This window comes from Labeo rohita, chromosome 3 (genome assembly GCF_022985175.1).
Source record: "Labeo rohita strain BAU-BD-2019 chromosome 3, IGBB_LRoh.1.0, whole genome shotgun sequence".
Classification (NCBI taxonomy): Eukaryota; Metazoa; Chordata; class Actinopteri; order Cypriniformes; family Cyprinidae; genus Labeo; species Labeo rohita.
In genome coordinates this window covers 55,309,259-55,328,561 of record NC_066871.1, presented here as the reverse complement: position 1 = coordinate 55,328,561, position 19,303 = coordinate 55,309,259, and the positions used below count along the sequence as shown (strand labels likewise).

At 35.6% G+C, this 19,303-nt stretch overlaps 2 protein-coding genes across 2 annotated transcripts in view; both read left to right on the top strand.

Moving 5' to 3' along the window:
• The window catches only part of LOC127162127 (GTPase IMAP family member 5), a 269,255-nt gene that overhangs the window by 6,236 nt on the left and 243,716 nt on the right, over nt 1-19,303 (top strand). The window lies entirely within an intron of this gene.
• LOC127162795 (uncharacterized) lies at nt 4,617-5,531 on the top strand. The gene has a single exon (XM_051105637.1). The coding sequence runs from the start codon at nt 4,617-4,619 to the stop codon at nt 5,529-5,531; it is 915 nt and encodes a 304-aa protein (XP_050961594.1).

Sequence of the window (19,303 nt, the reverse complement as noted above, 5' to 3'; positions counted from 1 at the left end):
TTTTCCATGTGCTTTTATTAGAACGTGAATGATACTGAACAAGCACAGCTGGAATCGAATACATTTCTGTTGTTCTGTTGTTTTAATTTAAATCGTTAATTTAAAGCTGTAAACGGTGTCCCTAGTTGCTGTGTATCTTGCTGCATCGTAACTTTTCATAACTTTCACTGACTGCAGTTTAACTCAATTGTCATTCGATGCATGTTCAAATAAAGAAATCAATATTTTTTATGTTGTTCTCTGGTGTTGTTTTGTGTTGCTTTGTTTTTTTGTTGTATGTTTTTTTACGAGCCTTACAATAAAAAATAAAGTCATTCGAAGCTGAAAGATGTTGTTTATGAGAGCTAAAGGGCAATTTAGAATAAGAGTGACATAAATAAAAAAGGGGTTCATTTTAAATATATTTCCCATAAAAGACTGTGCTTCTAGTACTTCAATACACACGCACAAAGAGTTAACTTTTCCAGTTTTATTCATGCATAAATACATGCAGCAGCTGCATTACTTTTTGTAGGTGTTATCCAAATGTGTGTTCCCTCTGGATGCACAAACACAAGATATTACAAAATGAATTATACAAACATAAATGACACAAACTGAAATTAAGCTGTATATAAGTTTTGTTTAAATATGATTTTGCAAGAAACTGCTGGCAAATTCATGTTGTGCATATTTACATATGTACACAAGATTAAAGCAAGTTGAAAAATACAAAAAATGTGAAAGGTGGTTATAGCAATGATTAAAAAAACAACAGTCCAAATATATATATATATATATATATATATATATATATACACACACACAATACTGTGTTTGGCAATCTGTTCCTTGCTCATTATCCCTGCACACTGAGGGGAACATATAATTAAACATTAAAATAAGTAATTAACAATTTTATTAACTATCTCCATTAATCCAATTTATTAAGCACTATAAATGAGCTGTGGTGTTGAGTTACATAATTATATTAAAATAGTAATAAATAACAGCCTCTGATGAATAGCATATGCCCATCAACCAAACATCTTGGTAGCTGGATTCTTAAAAAATGGATAGAAAAACTTTCCACTTGTTGTGTGATTTTAAAAAGTCTGGGACAATCCCTGATGACTTCACAAAAAACCAAAAATATGTGCTTTTGAGAAAGCCAAAGAAATTCATTATGAAGGGTGAGTGTGGCATATTTGGTTTTACATAGACCTTGGTTCAGTGAGTCTTCTAGTGTGTAAAGATACTGGATTTTAATAAACAAAACTTACTGCCTTTAGATGAAGTTTTGTTTTATATAAGAAGACAGGGAGAGGGTGGGTTAGCCAAAGTGATATGCTGCAGTGAAGAGGCCAAACAGATTTTCAAAGAATTCCACACCAGTCCAATCGGTGCCCACTGTGGTATTGTTAAAACAACGGATGCCATCAGTAATTGATTTTACTGGCCTTCCATGTCTGTGGATATTAGGAATTGGGTAAGTAAAAAATTTATATATATATATATATATATATATATATATATATATATATATATATCAGTGGCGATTTCTTTAAGACTGCAAGGGAAGCTCAGCTTCCCCTATAATGTCACAAAATTAATGGTCAAATTATGTACTATTGTATTAACATTTTATTGACTAAAAATGCGTTAGAAAACGTTCATCTCAAAGACGAGTTCGTTCAGAATCAGTTAGATATAGCAGGTCGGCTGACTTGATTTTCTTCTCATACATTCCCGTAGCGTCACAGTGCATTTCCCCGTTGAAGCCCAGCGTCCATTGACTTCAATGCGGCTGCTTTGAACGTTTTTTTTCAGTGCTTTGAAACTAGACGGTCATTGGATAAACGCTGCGATTATGTCCCGCCCACGGACGCTCAGCGTCTCTGGGGGTGAATGAGGAGCAAATGAGGAGTGGGCTGGCCTGGACTCCGAGCTTCTGCGTGATGATTGGAGGGTCTGTCGAAAGATTGCATCTCCTTTTGACTGACAGCGATTTTGTACTATAAGGAATCGCTGAAGCTATTCGCGCTCAGTCCCATCCCGGATTTCTCAAGTTCAGTCGAAATAAAAACTGCTGCAACCTATTTCTTTATATTTGCTTGGCGAAATTGCTTGATTTTCATCATACATTTCACACAATTATACACCACATTCCTTGTTTCACTTTTACAGAGTTTAATATTTTTTTCAGATCGTTCATTCATTCATTCATGTTAATATTTAATGTAGTAATCAATATATATATAGATTACTACATTAAATATTAACATGGAGGATGACTATAAATTAATATAAATATATATATATATATAGTAATCTTGAAAAATTTTAACATAACATAATGAAACCTTATATTTCTATTAAAATACTTTATAAATAAATAAATAAATAAATCTCCATAATAACCTTATTTAAAGTGCAAAATATTTATACTATATAGTAGCATCTGACTAAAAGAAAAAATACATCATATTTTGCATAATAAAACTAAAGCTTTTTTTTTTACAATTGTTTGCATTGTGACTTACTTATGACAATAAGGCACATTCTTGTGAATAAATAAATAGACAATTTTATGATGTTGATGTCATGAGCTTCCCCTATTTGACAGACCAGTAGCCGCCACTGATATATATATATACATATATACATATACACTCTCTTTCTACTAAATGACTCTGTTTAGGTCAGGCACTGTGCTGCATGTCAGTCAAAGCAGGCACAAATTAAGAATCAAGCAGATTATACACCTATTGAAGTAAGTTTCTGTAAATGAGATGACTTAATTATTTTGTAATAATAGCAACAACATTGAACATAACTTTTTTTCCACAGGTGGTTGAGCCATGGGACATTGTTGGAATGGATTTAGTGGGAAAGCTCACACCAACCAAGGATGGTTACCAGTATATCTGTGTAATTATTGATTACTTTACAAAATGGTGTGAGGCTTTCCCACTAAAAACTAAAAGCGCAGAGGAGGTCACAGGCTGTATTATCAAGCTGTTTTACAGATTTGGTGCCCCCAAAAGGCTACTGACAGACCAAGGCACGGAATTTGTGAACAAGGTAATGGTTAAACCTGATTTGCTTGTTTTTATTAGTTTTAGGAATTGGAAAAAAATTCAACAAATCCTGTTGTCTCTACCTATGTTAACAGATCAATATGGGTGTCTGTGAAATGCTTGGCATTAAAAGGAGTTTATGTGCTCCCTACCATCCACAGACCAATGGATTGGTAGAAAAACTCAATGGTACAATACAGAGGTATGAAACTGACAATTTCTAATTAAAGTACAATTAAAAATATTGCAGTTAGCAGGGGATTTTTCAAAATTGCCATGCAAATAGAGACATTGTGCTATTAATGACTCCTCTCTTATTCAAAGGGCATTGTGCAAGCTGGTGGGAAAGGAGCCGCACAAGTGGGCAGATTATCTGGAGGCCACAATGTTTGGCCTCCGTACAAAAAAACAAATTACAACTCAGTACTCGCCATACTTTCTCATGTTTGGCCGCGAAGCAAGGTATCCATGCGAAGTACCTGAGAAATATGAGGTTAGTATATTATTTTTAAATGTTACATTTTCTTCTGTAATTCAAATGAAAATACAATATTTTCTTGCGTAGATCAACGAGACAATCGAGGACACTGTAGCAGAGGAGTTTATTGCAGAATGCATTAAAAGGCAGGAGAGGATTTACCAAACAGTACGGGACAATATTTCTAATGTCCAACATAAAACAAAAAGAGAAAATTAGAAAAGGGATTATCTATTGCCATAAAAGTTGGAGACAGGGTAAGCAAACTTGACCCAGACTACATTGGTCCATTTACAGTAATAAACGTGGAGGGAAAATCCATTGACTTAAAGGATGACAAAGGACAATACTTTCCCAAAATTAACAAAGACCATTTAGTCCATTTCATAGAATGTCCCCAAATTTCTGCTGCCACTCAGCCTCCTTCCCATGCTGCACCCATCCAGCCTCCTCCTGCCCATGCTGCATTCACTCAGCCTCCTCCTGCCCATGCTGCACCCACCCAGCCTCCTCCTGCCCATGCTGCATTCACTCAGCCTCCTCCTGCCCATGCTGCATTCACTCAGCCTCCTCCTGCCCATGCTGCATTCACTCAGCCTCCTCCTGCCCATGCTGCATTCACTCAGCCTCCTCCTGCCCATGCTGCATTCACTCAGCCTCCTCCTGCCCATGCTGCATTCACTTCCTCCTGCCTGTGCTGCACCCATCCAGCCTCCTCCTGCCCATGCTGCACCCATCCAGCCTCCTCCTGCCCATGCTGCACCCACCCAGCCTCCTCCTGCCCATGCTGCATTCACTCAGCCTCCTCCTGCCCATGCTGCATTCACTCAGCCTCCTCCTGCCCATGCTGCGTTCACTCAGCCTCCTCCTGCCTGTGCTGCACCCATCCAGCCTCCTCCTGCCCATGCTGCACCCATCCAGCCTCCTCCTGCCCATGCTGCATTCACTTCCTCCTGCCCATGCTGCACCCATCCAGCCTCCTCCTGCCCATGCTGCATTCACTCAGCCTCCTCCTGCCTGTGCTGAATTTACTCAGCCTCCTCCTGCCTGTGCTGCATTCACTCAGCCTCCTCCTGCCCATGCTGCATTCACTCAGCCTCCTCCTGCCCATGCTGCATTCACTCAGCCTCCTCCTGCCCATGCTGCAGCCTCCTCCTGCCTGTGCTGCACCCATCCAGCCTCCTCCTGCCCATGCTGCACCCATCCAGCCTCCTCCTGCCCATGCTGCATTCACTCAGCCTCCTCCTGCCCATGCTGCACCCATCCAGCCTCCTCCTGCCCATGCTGCATTCACTCAGCCTCCTCCTGCCTGTGCTGAATTTACTCAGCATCCTCCTGCCTGTGCTGCATTCACTCAGCCTCCTCCTGCCCATGCTGCATTCACTCAGCCTCCTCCTGCCCATGCTGCATTCACTCAGCCTCCTCCTGCCCATGCTGCGTTCACTCAGCCTCCTCCTGCCTGTGCTGCACCCATCCAGCCTCCTCCTGCCCATGCTGCACCCATCCAGCCTCCTCCTGCCCATGCTGCATTCACTCAGCCTCCTCCTGCCCATGCTGCACCCATCCAGCCTCCTCCTGCCCATGCTGCATTCACTCAGCCTCCTCCTGCCTGTGCTGAATTTACTCAGCATCCTCCTGCCTGTGCTGCATTCACTCAGCCTCCTCCTGCCCATGCTGCATTCACTCAGCCTCCTCCTGCCCATGCTGCATTCACTCAGCCTCCTCCTGCCTGTGCTGAATTTACTCAGCATCCTCCTGCCTGTGCTGCATTCACTCAGCCTCCTCCTGCCCATGCTTCATTCACTCAGCCTCCTCCTGCCTGTGCTGAATTTACTCAGCTTCCTCCTGCCTGTGCTGCATTCACGCAGCCTCCTCCTGTCCATGCTGCACCCACCCAGCCCCAGACAAACTGTTCACTCTGTATGTATGCTTCCGTCAACATACATATACATCTTCATATAAATAACTGTAAAGTTGCAATGAAAGGTAACTGAGCATCTCACTCTCTTACTCACATACAGTGTTAGAAGAAATATGGGCCAAGAAAAAAGGCGGCATACTATGTAGTAAAATCGGCCCATATAAAGTGTTTACATGGGATGTTGAACGCCTCAGACCTGGAGAAATGCTTGAAAGTGAGGTAGAACCCATCAGTATTTATAAATCTGCAAACAGTGTGTGTAATTGTTCTTTTAAAATATTTTGGTTTAATCAATTGTTTTCTAGGCATAAATAAATGTGATGTAAGGGATACAATTGTATAAATCTATTTGTTTTTTGTTTTAGGTTATCAATGCATACTTGACCTTGCTTACAAAAAATTACAGTGGCAAGGGCTATGTACTTGATTCATATCAGGCATCAAACCTCTGGAATGGCAGTGGCAGTTCAATGAAAAGGGTAAAAACAAAAATCCTGATTTCTTTAAATTGACTTTTCATGTTTTTCATGTAGGAGAACTAGTAAACTGACCTTGTTACAATATTTCATGCATCTCCACTGTAGCTGGATCCAGGGAAATATGATGTTGTGATTGGTTCAATTAATGAGAACAACCACTGGACACTCATGGTCTGTTTCCTTCCAGTCTCATCCTTCTGTGAACTAAAGTGATAGAAATTCATAGCAAGGTTAAATAATTTTCATTTTACAGGTGATATATCCTAAAGAATGGAGGATTCTATACTTAAATTCTCTTGGTGAAGACCATAAAAAATTAGCTCAGTGTGAAAAGGTTGTAAGGTCAGAACAAACATATGCCCTTAATGTCCTCATTTATTAATTGCTTGTCTGATTTTATTTTATTAACATTTGAAATATTTCTGAACCCAACAAAGCAAATTTATGGCCACAAAAGGAATTGCTGGCAAGTGGAAATGTGGTACTTTACCACACAGTTTTCAACAGGATGGCAATTCATGTGGGATTTTTGTATGCAAAGTAGGTGTTTTTTTTTTTTTTTTTTTTTTTTTTTTTTTTTTTTTTTTTTTTAAGCACAGTTATCAAAAGTGTTAACGTATTGGGGGTTTAATTAATTACTTTGTAGTTTGCAGAAGCAATTCTAACAGGTGGCAGTTTGGAGTTTGAAACCACAGTTGCAAATATCAATATGTTTCGCAAAGAAATGGGCCTGTGTCTGCTACAAAAAAGTGGTATGTATGTTTATAAAACTGACACATCATTTGCTTCATCAATATTAAGACATTAAGTGCATTTTGTTGGTGCTTTTATTTCCATAGATGACCTTTCAGACTTATGCTTGGCATGTGGGGACAAATACCCATCCACACAAGATACACATGACTCTTGGGTCTGTCAGCCAGCAATTGCTCTTTGAATGTTCTTTGAATATTTCTTTAAAATATGCTGTCATTTCATTGTTTTATTCAGATTCAGTGTGACTGCTGTAATGGGTGGTTTCACTGGGAATGTGTAAACCGACCCAATACAAAAGATGTTTTTGTCTGTCCTGGATGCCAAGGCCCTGTTTAATTTAATAGGATTTCTATGCACCATTTGATTTGTAAGTCATCACTTAAATCTTAAATTAAAATCATCACTTAAATTAAAAACACCTCTTTAGCCAGACTTTACAGAATGCATCCTGTATCTGCACTTTAAATGTACAAGTTAAAATGCAAATAACACTTTTTTTTTTTTTTCATCTGCAGATAATTACTCTCTGTCTGCCCTTCCACCTTACCTCAGGATGCCCATATAATCCCCAGCTCCAGTTGGATGCCAGACTCTCACAGAGACAGTGCCCATCCCAAGGTTCTGGTGGTGCTGTTCTGGATGTCCACATATTTAATTCTTTTTTTTTTTTTTTTCATGCTTTAAAACATGCAACATTGTAAAGCACCATATAATTAAATGAGAATAGAATGGAATTTCTTGTAATCACTATGCATTCTGATAATGCCTAATTTCTACTGATGTATTAATGTATGAATAAAATAGGAAAAGTTAACTCTTTGTGTGTGTGTGTGCAGCTGGTATTCATCACGTTATGGGGACCAAATGTCCCCACAAGGATAGTAATTCCAGTAAATGTTGACCTTGTGGGGACATTTGTGAGGTCCCCATGAGGAAACAGGCTTATAAATCATGCAGAATGAGTTTTTTTGAGAAAGTAAAAGTGTGCACAGTCTCCTGTGAGGGCTAGGTTTAGGGCGATAAAAAATAGGGTTTGTACAGTATAAAAACCATTACGCCTATGGAACGTCCCCATAAAACATGGAAACACAACATGTGTGTGTGTGTGTGTGTGTACCAGAAGCACAAACTTTTATGGGCAATACATTTAAAATTACCTTTCTTTTCTTTTTCTTTTTAGACCTCTTTTCTTTTTGCTTTTTTTATTTTAGCTCACATAAACAACATCTTTCAGCTTCAAATGACTTTATTTTTTATTGTAAGGCTCCTAAAAAAACATACAACGAAAACAAAGCAACACAAAACAACACCAGAGAACAACATAAAAAAATATTGATTTCTTTATTTGAACATGCATCGAATGACAATTGAGTTAAACTGCAGTCAGTGAAAGTTATGAAAAGTTACGATGCAGCAAGATACACAGCAACTAGGGACACCGTTTACAGCTTTAAATTAACGATTTAAATTAAAACAATGAGGAACAACAGAAATGTGTTCGATTCCAGCTGTGCTTGTTCAGTATCATTCACGTTCTAATAAAAGCACATGGAAAAATATAAGCATTTTAACCTATTATGTGAATAACATAAACAGCTGTACCTCTAAACGGGGCGTATGAACATTCGGTTTTATTTCCTTATTTAAATAATTCATCAAACAAGAGCCCAACGAGGAACGAACCTATGAATATTCGTACTAAGCCCGCCCATTTGGAACAGTTTTTCACGGGAACTGAATATTACACAACACCTGGCAAACTCTTGATCGTGGGCGGACAATGAGTCTATAAACCGATCGATCGTCAAACCCGGGCTTCAGTTCAGCATTTATCAGCTCTCTGCTCTCATCACCTGCTTTCACCAAGGATCCTTTTAAGGTATGAAAAGATTCAGTTTGTCTTTAAAACCTTTTTAAGATTACCAGGTTAATAAACTACATCTACATTTCTAAGCAATTCTTTTGCAGGAAACGGAGCATGATAAAATGTTTCTGAAAAAAAGTCTTTCACTGACTGATGGTCGATATTTAAAGTTTCTGTATGTAACTTTTTTGATTGTGCTAAAACAATTATTCTGTAACATGAAGAAATGTTAATTGTCTGTAGGCTATACTAATGACCATTTCGATTAATTTTGAGGAATAAACAGGAGCACAAAAGTATAAAGAAGAATGAATGTATAGCGAGAAGGATATTTCAGATTTGTTAAATGTTTTGAGCCAGAAAGTTTAGAATTACATCATGACTCACATGAGAAGATGCGCAGGATGGTGAGAAGAAAGACGTTTCCGAGGACAAGGTTTTTTGATATAGCGTCTTGGAAACACCTTGTTCTTCACATCTTGCTTAAGTAGATGTGATTTTGCGGGACACACGTGTGAGACAGATACATTTACTAATGTTATGCTGTGTAAATACTGATTTACGTCAGTTGTCATCTATGCGCTGATTTATTTACATTTTACATTTATTCATTTAGCAGACGCTTTTATCCAAAGCGACTTACAGGTGGGGAATACATCAAGCGATTTGTCCTAAAGAGGCAGAACGACCTACGAAGTGCTCAAATTACCATATAACAGGCATTGTTCAAATAAGTACAAGCTAGAAAGGGAAAAGAGTAGAATATATATATATCAAGTCAAGTAGTGTCAAAAGAGATGGGTTTTCAGCAGTCGCTTAAAAGTTGTTAGGGAGTTGGTATTCCGGATAGCGGTGGGAAGATTATTCCACCAGCCAGGAACGGTGTAAGAGAATGTTTCTGTTGCTTTTCTTTGTGCGCTCCATCATTTCCGTCCGTAGTGCTGATGACTTGAGGTTCGCACATCCTTTGCGCGAAAACAATACTCCGCAAAAATAATAAATAAAAAGCTTTCGAAACGTGTGAACGCGCCCATACGGAAATGTAATATATGTGCTTATATGAAACAACCATATATTAAATGCATGTTTTATATATGCCATATCCATATATGATTCCTATTAGAAAATGAACAATTTCATATATTGACATATAAGTCTACCCCATACAAAAATATATGTTTATGTATGTATAATACATGTATTGCCATATATGGAATGTATATAATTATTAATATATGTGAGATATGTATTTTTATTACATTATATACAAATTAGACATATTCATGATGGTTCATATATGGTTTCATATATTTATTATTTTAATATGTGATCTTTGATCTTTAAATAGAGGTTGTAGACACATGTAAGACACTCTACAAAGTTGCAGTACATTGCACATTTCACACCTTAAGCCTTAAATGTTAAATGGTACAGTAAGCTACACAAAGAAAGATCTTTATTTAAACAGAATTTATTTAAATAGAAGAAAAAATGTTACTGAGCTGCACAATCAAACAGAGAAAAAAAACAAAAACAAAAAAAAAAAAAAAAAAAAAATTCCTATATAACTGATCAAAACACTGAACAGGCATAAGAAACAGCTTATGCCTGTTCGCTTTGTAAACACTGGGTCTATAGTTAAGCATGACCATTCGATGTGATTCAATAGTACGTAGTGATGTGAACTCGCATCTCAGAGCCTGTGCTACACGAAATTTTGTGTTTAAAAAGTATACAATTTTTTATTTTCCAAAAGACCAATCTTTTCGCTAGATTCTTCCTCAGCTGGGATCTTTTAGAGCCCTTTAAAGCCGCATTTAAACTACATTTTGGAAGTTCAAAATTGGGGCACCAGTCAAGTCCATTATATGGAGAAAAATCCTGAAATGCTTTCCTTTAAACACATCATTTCTTTACAACTGAAGACAGAAAGACATGAACACCTTGGATGACAAGGGGGTGAGTAAATTATTTGTGAATTGTTGTTCTGGAAGTGGACTTCTTTAATTATTGGCTAGTTTTTAGTTAGAAAGTTCAATTTGACCAAATCCAATTATACACAAGAATATGTTCTGAAGCTTTTCTCCTCTAATTTTTTGGATACTTTATTGGAATGAATCCAGAAAAGAGGATCAAAGCTGCATGGAGAAAAGAGGTGTCTAAAATAACTGAACAAACTGCAGAAGAAGACCCAAGATGATGAAGAAGAATATCAGTCCAGAAGTATCTTATCCTTAACTCAACCTTATGCTGTCTCAAACTTTCTCTGAGAGGACAAATTAAGATATTGTCATAGAGAAATGTTTGCCCATACAATGGAAGACAAATAGGAACCAAACACTTGAGCTCCAAAAGGAACATAAAGGTATGATTAATTAAAGACACTAGTCATTTCATCTGATATCTTTTATAAACCATTAAAAAAAAAAAAAAAAAAAAAAAAAAAACACACACACATTAGCTGGTGTACACTGAAGCCTAATTTGAGAGTACATTTGCATTTTATGAATAAATAAAGACTTATGCATGTTTGTATGTTTGTATGCACGCCTGTTTTAGGGAATATTGTAAAAGTTTATCTAGTGTCTTATCAGAATAAAATAACAAAACATAACTTGAGTTTGTTCTTTTTGTAATAGTTAAATAGAAAATGCAGGGTATAATATGCATTGAAAATTGAGATCATGGAGTTATGAGTAGTATGTATTTTAACAGATACAGTACACTGTAGATGACAAAACAGCATTTTGATATTAAAATATAAAACCTGCTTAAGTCTTGAAATCCAACATTTTACCAAAGTTTAATTTAGGTTTTTAGTTAGAACTGTGCCTATATCTTAAAGTGATTAACTACTATAAGATGACAAATATACTGAGTATTAAACATGGTTGGTAAAGTTAAAGATTATTTTAAAACTGCAAAATACTCATTATTTATGTAATGATTATAAATTGTAGTTGTAAAATATTCCCAGATACCACAATGACATGGCAGAACAATGACAGAGCACAGCCTGCATGTCCATTCAAATAATATGTCTCTATATACATGAAGAACTAAACTATAGTAACCCAAATGCTCAATGATAGAGTTCACAGCTGAGGTCGCAAGTTATTTTGCTATTTAGCATCAATGAAAAAGTGTTTACATTCGTAATACCTAATATGCGCATTGTTTTGGCCTGGAGAAAAGAAATAGAGTGGTGGAACTATGACATGGGTTTTTGAATGACAATTTTGATTAAATCCCCTAAAATAAGGTCCGCGGTTCACACAAATACTTTCACGTTTTATTCTATGACAAAACACACCAGTTAAACCCCACTCTTGTTTTTTTTTTTTTTTTATGTTATGTTATGTTTCTTATAAAAGGTGGTTGCTAACATGCTGCTAAATGGGACTACAGGCCCTGTCGGAGGCATTAAACGTCATCATGCCGAACAGCTTATCAATTTACAGTATTTTCCAATTGTAGTATAATTTATAGTACAATTAATTGTAGAATAACCAGTTAATAGTTTCCTGCATTTTTTGTTTTGCTTTGCCCTGAAATGCAGCACAAGTCTTCGTATGGAAGATGCTCGTTTGATCGCTTTCCTACTGATATGGGGACTCTCTCTGTAAATATTACAATTATTTCATATAAACACCACATTTACTGTATTTGCCACAGTGAAAGTGAAACTTTAATAATCTATAGTGCTTAAAGCCAGGTTAAAAATAAATGTTTACGGTCACATGAAGCTGTTAGAAAGCAGATAGATTGAGGATTTTCTAGAAGCAAGAATAAAATAATATTTTGTGTACCCACCCTAACAAAATGATAGCTGAAATGTGGTACTTCATTCACTAAAATAAGTTTAATTTTACCATATCCAAAAACTCACTCACTCTACTGTTATTTAATAGATTAAATGCACTAGAATTTTATTAAGTAGTACATGGAGACACATTTTTAACTGATTTAATTGATTTGTTTACATGTATATTGCAGATGCTAGTTTTGGTTTCAATAAAATATGTAACCTTTTCTGTGTAGATGCTCCATCATTCACATCACTGCCATCCACATCTGCAGGTTCGGCCTCCATTTCTATTTTCTGAGAATTTCGGGACTCATTACCTTTTCGTGGGACACAAACAAGAATAGCACAATTATCAGCAAAGATATGGACAAAATTTACTACGATAGATTAACCATATGTTTAAAACCCCACAATCACATCCTTTAGTGTACTGTACCTTTATGCAACATGCACATGCATGTGCTTATGCACCCACTCTAGGCATGAGTCACTAACATGTCAATGCACTTGGTGCAATATAACCTGTAATATAAACTAATATAGTACTGTAATTTACTATATGAATTCAAGGTGCTTGTATTTAAATAATTATATTTCGTGCAGTTTTATAGTTCTAGTCTAGACTACATCTCAGAGATAAACATAATTTTCATCCATTATTTTTGTCAGACAGCTTTAAATAATTTCCAAACGTGGCATTGCTTATCCAGTGAAAACAAAGAGCTCACAGTATCTCCATACAGATTAACCTGTTACCCAAAAGCTAAAATTAACTTGAATGCGAGCAATTTGCAAAACACATCAATGCAGCTGTAATCATAACATCATATATACAACAATGACAGGGAATATTTAAAACATTAGCTGATCTATATAGAGACAGAGGCCCTTGCAGACCAAAACAATCATGTAACACTTAGTTTCTATGTAATATTAGCGTAGGAATAAAATGTTGAGTAAATTAGCGTAAATTCCCTGGTGAAAAAAACAGCATATGCTGGTAGGTAAGTTTTGATGCTGGTTTAAGCTGGTCCTTTAATAAAGTTAAGCAGTTTCTTAATATGACAATTAAAAACCAACAGCATGATTGAAATGCGGGACATTTTCTCAATATGCGACGTCCGGGACAAAGGGTGAAAATGTTGCGCGGTACAACGCAAAGAAGAAGGACCCTATGCTTAACAGTTTCCCTTTTGAGTCTTGACTGCAGAGTGCACAAACCGGCGCGCGCATGCGCAATACTGCTCCAAAGGTCTCCGTAGGAAACCGCTTCGACAGAGCGAAAATTAAACAATACAACACATGTATAAATATGACAGTTGCGCCCTCTACTTCCTCTGGAATTTTATATGTGTATACTTTACATCCTTAGGCATCGTTAGATTTTGCCAAATATTTAAAGGTTTTAATGTTTCATCTACTCTCTTTTCAGCACTGAGTGATGGACATCATCAATATAACCTGTGCAGAGATTCAGACTCCAGTGGGTTTTCTGTATGTGATTCTGCCTGTTCTAATTAATCAAACTAATAATCCAGACTGTGAGCAGAGCTGGTTCTCTGAGGTGAGTGTGTTTCTGTCCTCAAACTACACCATTATTTACACACACATGATGATTCTCATCTGTTTTATTTGTTCAGGACGGGCGTCTGATAGCAGATCCATCTGATCCTCAAACACTGACTGATCCTGCGACGGCTGTAAAATCTGATCGTCTCTTCACTTCTTACTGTGTGAATCTGAATCATGAGATCATCTGTGATTCTACTGATGGAGTAAATCAACTCAGTCTCTCTCAATATTAATCTGTTTTCATATTTAATACTTCATATAAATGCTACTTCTAATGCTTCTTTCTTTCATTTCAGTCTCATTACAGTCATGAGATCATGTTCAGAGGTGAGAGAAACACTTCAATCTTTTCACATCTTCTCATGATGCTCCTCACCTGTATCACTTCCCTTTTTCTGTAATTATTGCACACGTCCATGCATCTGAATCATCTGCACTGATAGAGCTGAAATGGTTTTAACTGAATCTTCTGTGAATGATGATTGTGAATGTGTTTTTCAGTGATGAATGAGACCAACATCAGTGGACCGACGCAAACTCCAGAATCAAGTGAGTTCAGCCGACTGATACTCAACTCAAATCAACACACAATCTGAACCCAAAGACATTTAGGCTTTTTAATAATTCAGCAGATCAGATGATGTTAATGTGGTGTTTATTATTTTATTGCTGTTTAGATCAGCTGTTGTGGCTTTTTGCTCTTGTTATCATCGTTCTTTTCATCATGTTCTTGATCTGTTTCTTGCTGCGGAAAAGGAAAACCAGGTGAGTGATTTTTTTTTTTTTTTTTTTTTTTTTTTAATGATTGTTAAACAAGTCTAACATTATGTGGGTAGATCATGCATTTTGATTGCAACTGCCTTTACATCTCTCTGAATTAATAGAGAATACTTTGATGAATATAATAATCTATATTTTTGTTGTCAGATGTTTTCAGAGGGAAGCACAGAACATCTTTGAAAACAGGTGAGTTTGACTGAATTACATGATCGTTTGTGAAACAGACGGATGATGTCTGAATCTTCAGCTCAGACTCTGAATCTATGAATGAATCTGTAAGTCAGTCTGTTTCTCTCAGGGATCCTGAATCTGCTGTGCAAATGATCTGATGATCCTCACTGACTGCACTTCAACAACTCCGTCTCCAGAGTTTCATCACATCATCAACCACTGAATGCTGTTCATTCTGTTACTTTTGTGCAGAGACAGCAAAAAGGTTCCGTTCACAGGGGAATTTATTTGAAGTAAATGCATAACAAAAAGAGGGGAGGATAAATCAGCTTACTAACGCATTGAAAAATAAGGTGGATATGCCCGGTTGAATACTCCACAGGTGTAGGGAATGTAATTACTAAAAGAAACAAACACAAAAACACTTTCAACCCCTAGAGAACAGACAAATCATTACAAAACAGACAAATCATTCTAAAAATAAAACAAGGTGATGGCCCCCGCTCACTAAATGCATTATTGTAATATTCATATCAGCAAGCTTTATGATATTATAGACATACATTTGTTTAATACTAGATGAGTCTGATTTCTGTTCAGTTCAGTCTCTGTTTCATATTGAATACATCTGTTTTTATCTCAAATTTGAAATATTCCATTAATAGAGATTATCTGTTAGCTCTGTTTCTAAAAATGTTTTGATATTTCCATGTTTTTAATAAGGCCAATAATATGTAATATTACTGTTTATCCTTATGAAAAAATTGAAGATTATTGAAGTGTTCTATTAGTATATTTTAAACTAAAACCAGGAAAGTATACTTTAGTCTACTTTTTATGTACTTCTCAGAAATATAGTTGACATACTAAGAAAAAAGTCTAAATATATTTGAGATATACTTGTGCTCCTAGAATCCATGTTTTCATTGTTATTAGGTACAGTGCGCATATTACACATATTCTGTACAGAATTTCCAAAAAACACAAGTGAAGAAGAAACTAAAACAACACGTGTAATCTAACACCATTATCAGACATAAAACAGCATCAAAACTGTGTAATGTTATAGAAAAAAGGTCGACCAATAAAGAGATAATGATTACTGTAAATCTTTGGGTTTTTTGGGTTGTTTTTTTCAGCTTTTTGTTTAAAATGTTGTTTATTTCTTTATATTTTTTTTTATTCATGAAACTTACCCACATTACAGTGTTTAAAAAGGAAAGCATAACAGTAAGCTAGAATCAAATATTTTTGTTCAATAATAATAATAATAATAATTTATTTGTATAGCACTTTTCATACATAGAATGCAACTCAAAGTGCTTCACGGGCAAAAAAAAAAAAAAAAAAAAAAAAAAAAAACATCAGCATGGTACAAATGATTCAACAAATATAAACAAAACATAATAAAATATAATAGAAAATTATAAAAATTAAAGACAACAAAGAAAAATAATAAAGATAAAAAATACACACACCTTACACACTATTATGCGCATAGGCGACTTTAAAAAGGTATGTTTAACATGTTTTTTTTTTTTTTTAAATATGAATACTAGTGGACTCGCTTACTTTGTTTGGAAGACAATTCCAAATTTTTGGAGCATAGTGACTGAAAGAAGTACCACCAGATCGCTTAAGATTTACTGTGTAATATGCTAAAGATCCAGCACTATAAGATCGTAACATTGGTTTAGGATTATATCTTAACAGACGATCAGAGATATAAGAAGGTGCAAGATTATGCAATACTTTATAAACTAAAATGAGAATCTTAAAATCAATCCTTTGGTGCAGTGGTAACCAATGTAATTCAATTAAAACTGATGTGATATGTTCCCATATCTTCAATTTCATTAATACTCTAGCTGCTGCATTTTGTATCAATTGCAGCTTAACTATAGAACCCTTAGGTAAACCAGTACACACAGCATTGCAATAATCTAGTCGAGAGAATATAAATGCATGAATTAGTTTCTTAACATCATCGAGAGATAAAAACGGACAAATCTTGGCAATGTTTCTTAGATGACAGAAACATGTTTTTGTAACTTGGTTAATATGAGACTTCAGACTCAGATCACAGTCCAAAATGACACCCAGGTTCTTTACCTCTTTCTTACATTGTTTACAAGCAGATATCCTGTTCTTTCTTTTGATGTTTTGTATGTTCAGATATTCATAAAATAAAATATATTCAAATTAATACCTAAATAGGGACATAGTGATATACTTGAAGCATGATGTAAAGTTCACTTACAAAAAACTTACAAGTATACTTGCAGTATAAAACTACTAAGCAAGTAGTTTACTGAGACTATACTTCAAAGTGTACTAAAAATGCTACTATGCATATTTAATTAGTAAACTATCAGTTTACCTATAAGTTCACTTTTGGTATAGCTGCAGTACAAGCTAAAAATGGTGTGTAGTCAAAGTTTACTACTGTTATACTTAAATTATACTTAAAATTATAGTTTTATATACTAGAAAGTAGGCCAATTTATTGAAATAGTACTGAAATAGTACACTCACGAGTATACTACTAGCATTACTACATAAAGTATACTTAAAAATATACTTGAACTTTTTAAAATATACTTAATAAAATAAACTTTAAGTATACTAGTTTTTGGTAAGGGTGGTGTGTTTATTCATATGTACGAATCACTGCAATTTCCAGTTAAAATAAATGCTAGAGGCAGTAAAACCTTTATATATGGGTTGACTTTTGACCTAACTTGTTTATCACATTGATTTACATAAGATAATCTTGTGCCAGTGACATATTTTTGGTGGTCTAAAACCAGTTTATATATTTATTAATTTGATAGTTTATTTGTCAGTTTATTCCTTTGGCATTTTATATTATGGATGTGGAGTCAAACATATTGGCCTATGCAGTTTATCTTGTTTTTATGTGGTAAATATCAGTGCTCTGCTAACTATAAGTTGTTTTTGGTTTCATACAGTTGTTGTATTTCATCATCAAGTCTTTGATTACTAATGTGTCAAGATTTGCCTTGCACAATGCTGAATGAAAGTATTACTCATCATATTTTGCTGGAGGGAGACACTTTGATAAAAATAGAAATACAAACAGAAAGTCAGTCACAACCTATTTATGAATAGGATCAAGTGTAAATTGTGGTTAAAGAGATTCTCAGTCATCATTTAGTGTCATTTTGTGCAGTTGGCTTGTAAACACATTTTCTGTTCTGTTACTTGAAAACATGTAAATCAAGTACAGTATTTAAATACTTTTTTAAATAAAAGTATTCCAGTAAGGTGATGTGTTGTGTGATGTCAGAAGACATCTGCAGGAGGTGAATTACTCCTTCTCTATATGTATTTTTGTATATGACATTTTGCCTGCACTGATCCACTTGTGAATTTGTGTGTTAAAAAACTATAAAAATGAGCAGCAAAAGTTTAACAACTACAGTTGTCATCGAACACACAACTACTCAAAACTGTTCACACTGGTTTGTAATGATGTGATCAAAGAAACTGTACAAAATGTGAGCCAGTTCAGAGTGAACAGATGCACTGAATGATGAGAGCAACAATGGCTGGAAATGATCCAAAGATGATGAGGATGAGGAAGAGTAAAGCTGGATCTGTCAGATCAGAGGGTTTTTTTTTTTCTCTATCATTAGTCCTCAAGTCAGACAATGATGCTGAGTCAGAATAAATCTGTCATTGACCTTGCCTTAGTTGTATAACATGCTTTTCATTTTGAGTTTTCCTTGACCTTCTGGGATTATGCAGTTGGACTGCTGTATAAGTGCTGAATAATGACATACTGTACAATATTCAGTACTGCTTGCATTGCATTATTTGCACCACACGTATCAATTACTATACTTTTATGTAATTGCAAATTTTGTTTTATACAACAAACTTTTTTTCTGTAATGCTCTGAATTCTTCTCTCTCTCTCTCTCTCTCTCTCTCTCTCTCTCTCTCTCTGATAAGTGAGATGAGACAGGCTGAAGTTCTGCATCAACATGTGCTTTAATGTGATCCTCACTTTTAGTTTACTGTAACCCAGTTTTAACTTCAGGTCAGATTCAAATCACATCTCACGCGTTTTCAGTCAATAGGACACTTCAAAAATCCTCGGCCAGGACTTCAGCTGCAAACGAAATACTCGGACACCAAACCAAAACGAAAATACACAACAACACTTTTGTGATTCTTTTAAATGGTTGATGTTTTGGGTAACGCACTGTGACGTTCTGTAGTAATGTTTTATGTTTTTACATTATTTAATGTTATTTTTATTTATTTATTATTATTTTTATTTTTTTTTACGAATAGAAGGTCAAAACATTGCTAAATGTGGCGGAATCATGAGAGCCAGCAGAAATGAAGAGCTGTTGGTTCTTCTTATTGCTGGAGTGACATCAATCA

What these genes read in the sequence shown, in the direction of transcription:
- LOC127162795 (XM_051105637.1), top strand. Translation starts at nt 4,617, where the DNA reads ATGCTGCATTCACTCAGCCTCCTCCTGCCCATGCTGCATTCACTCAGC.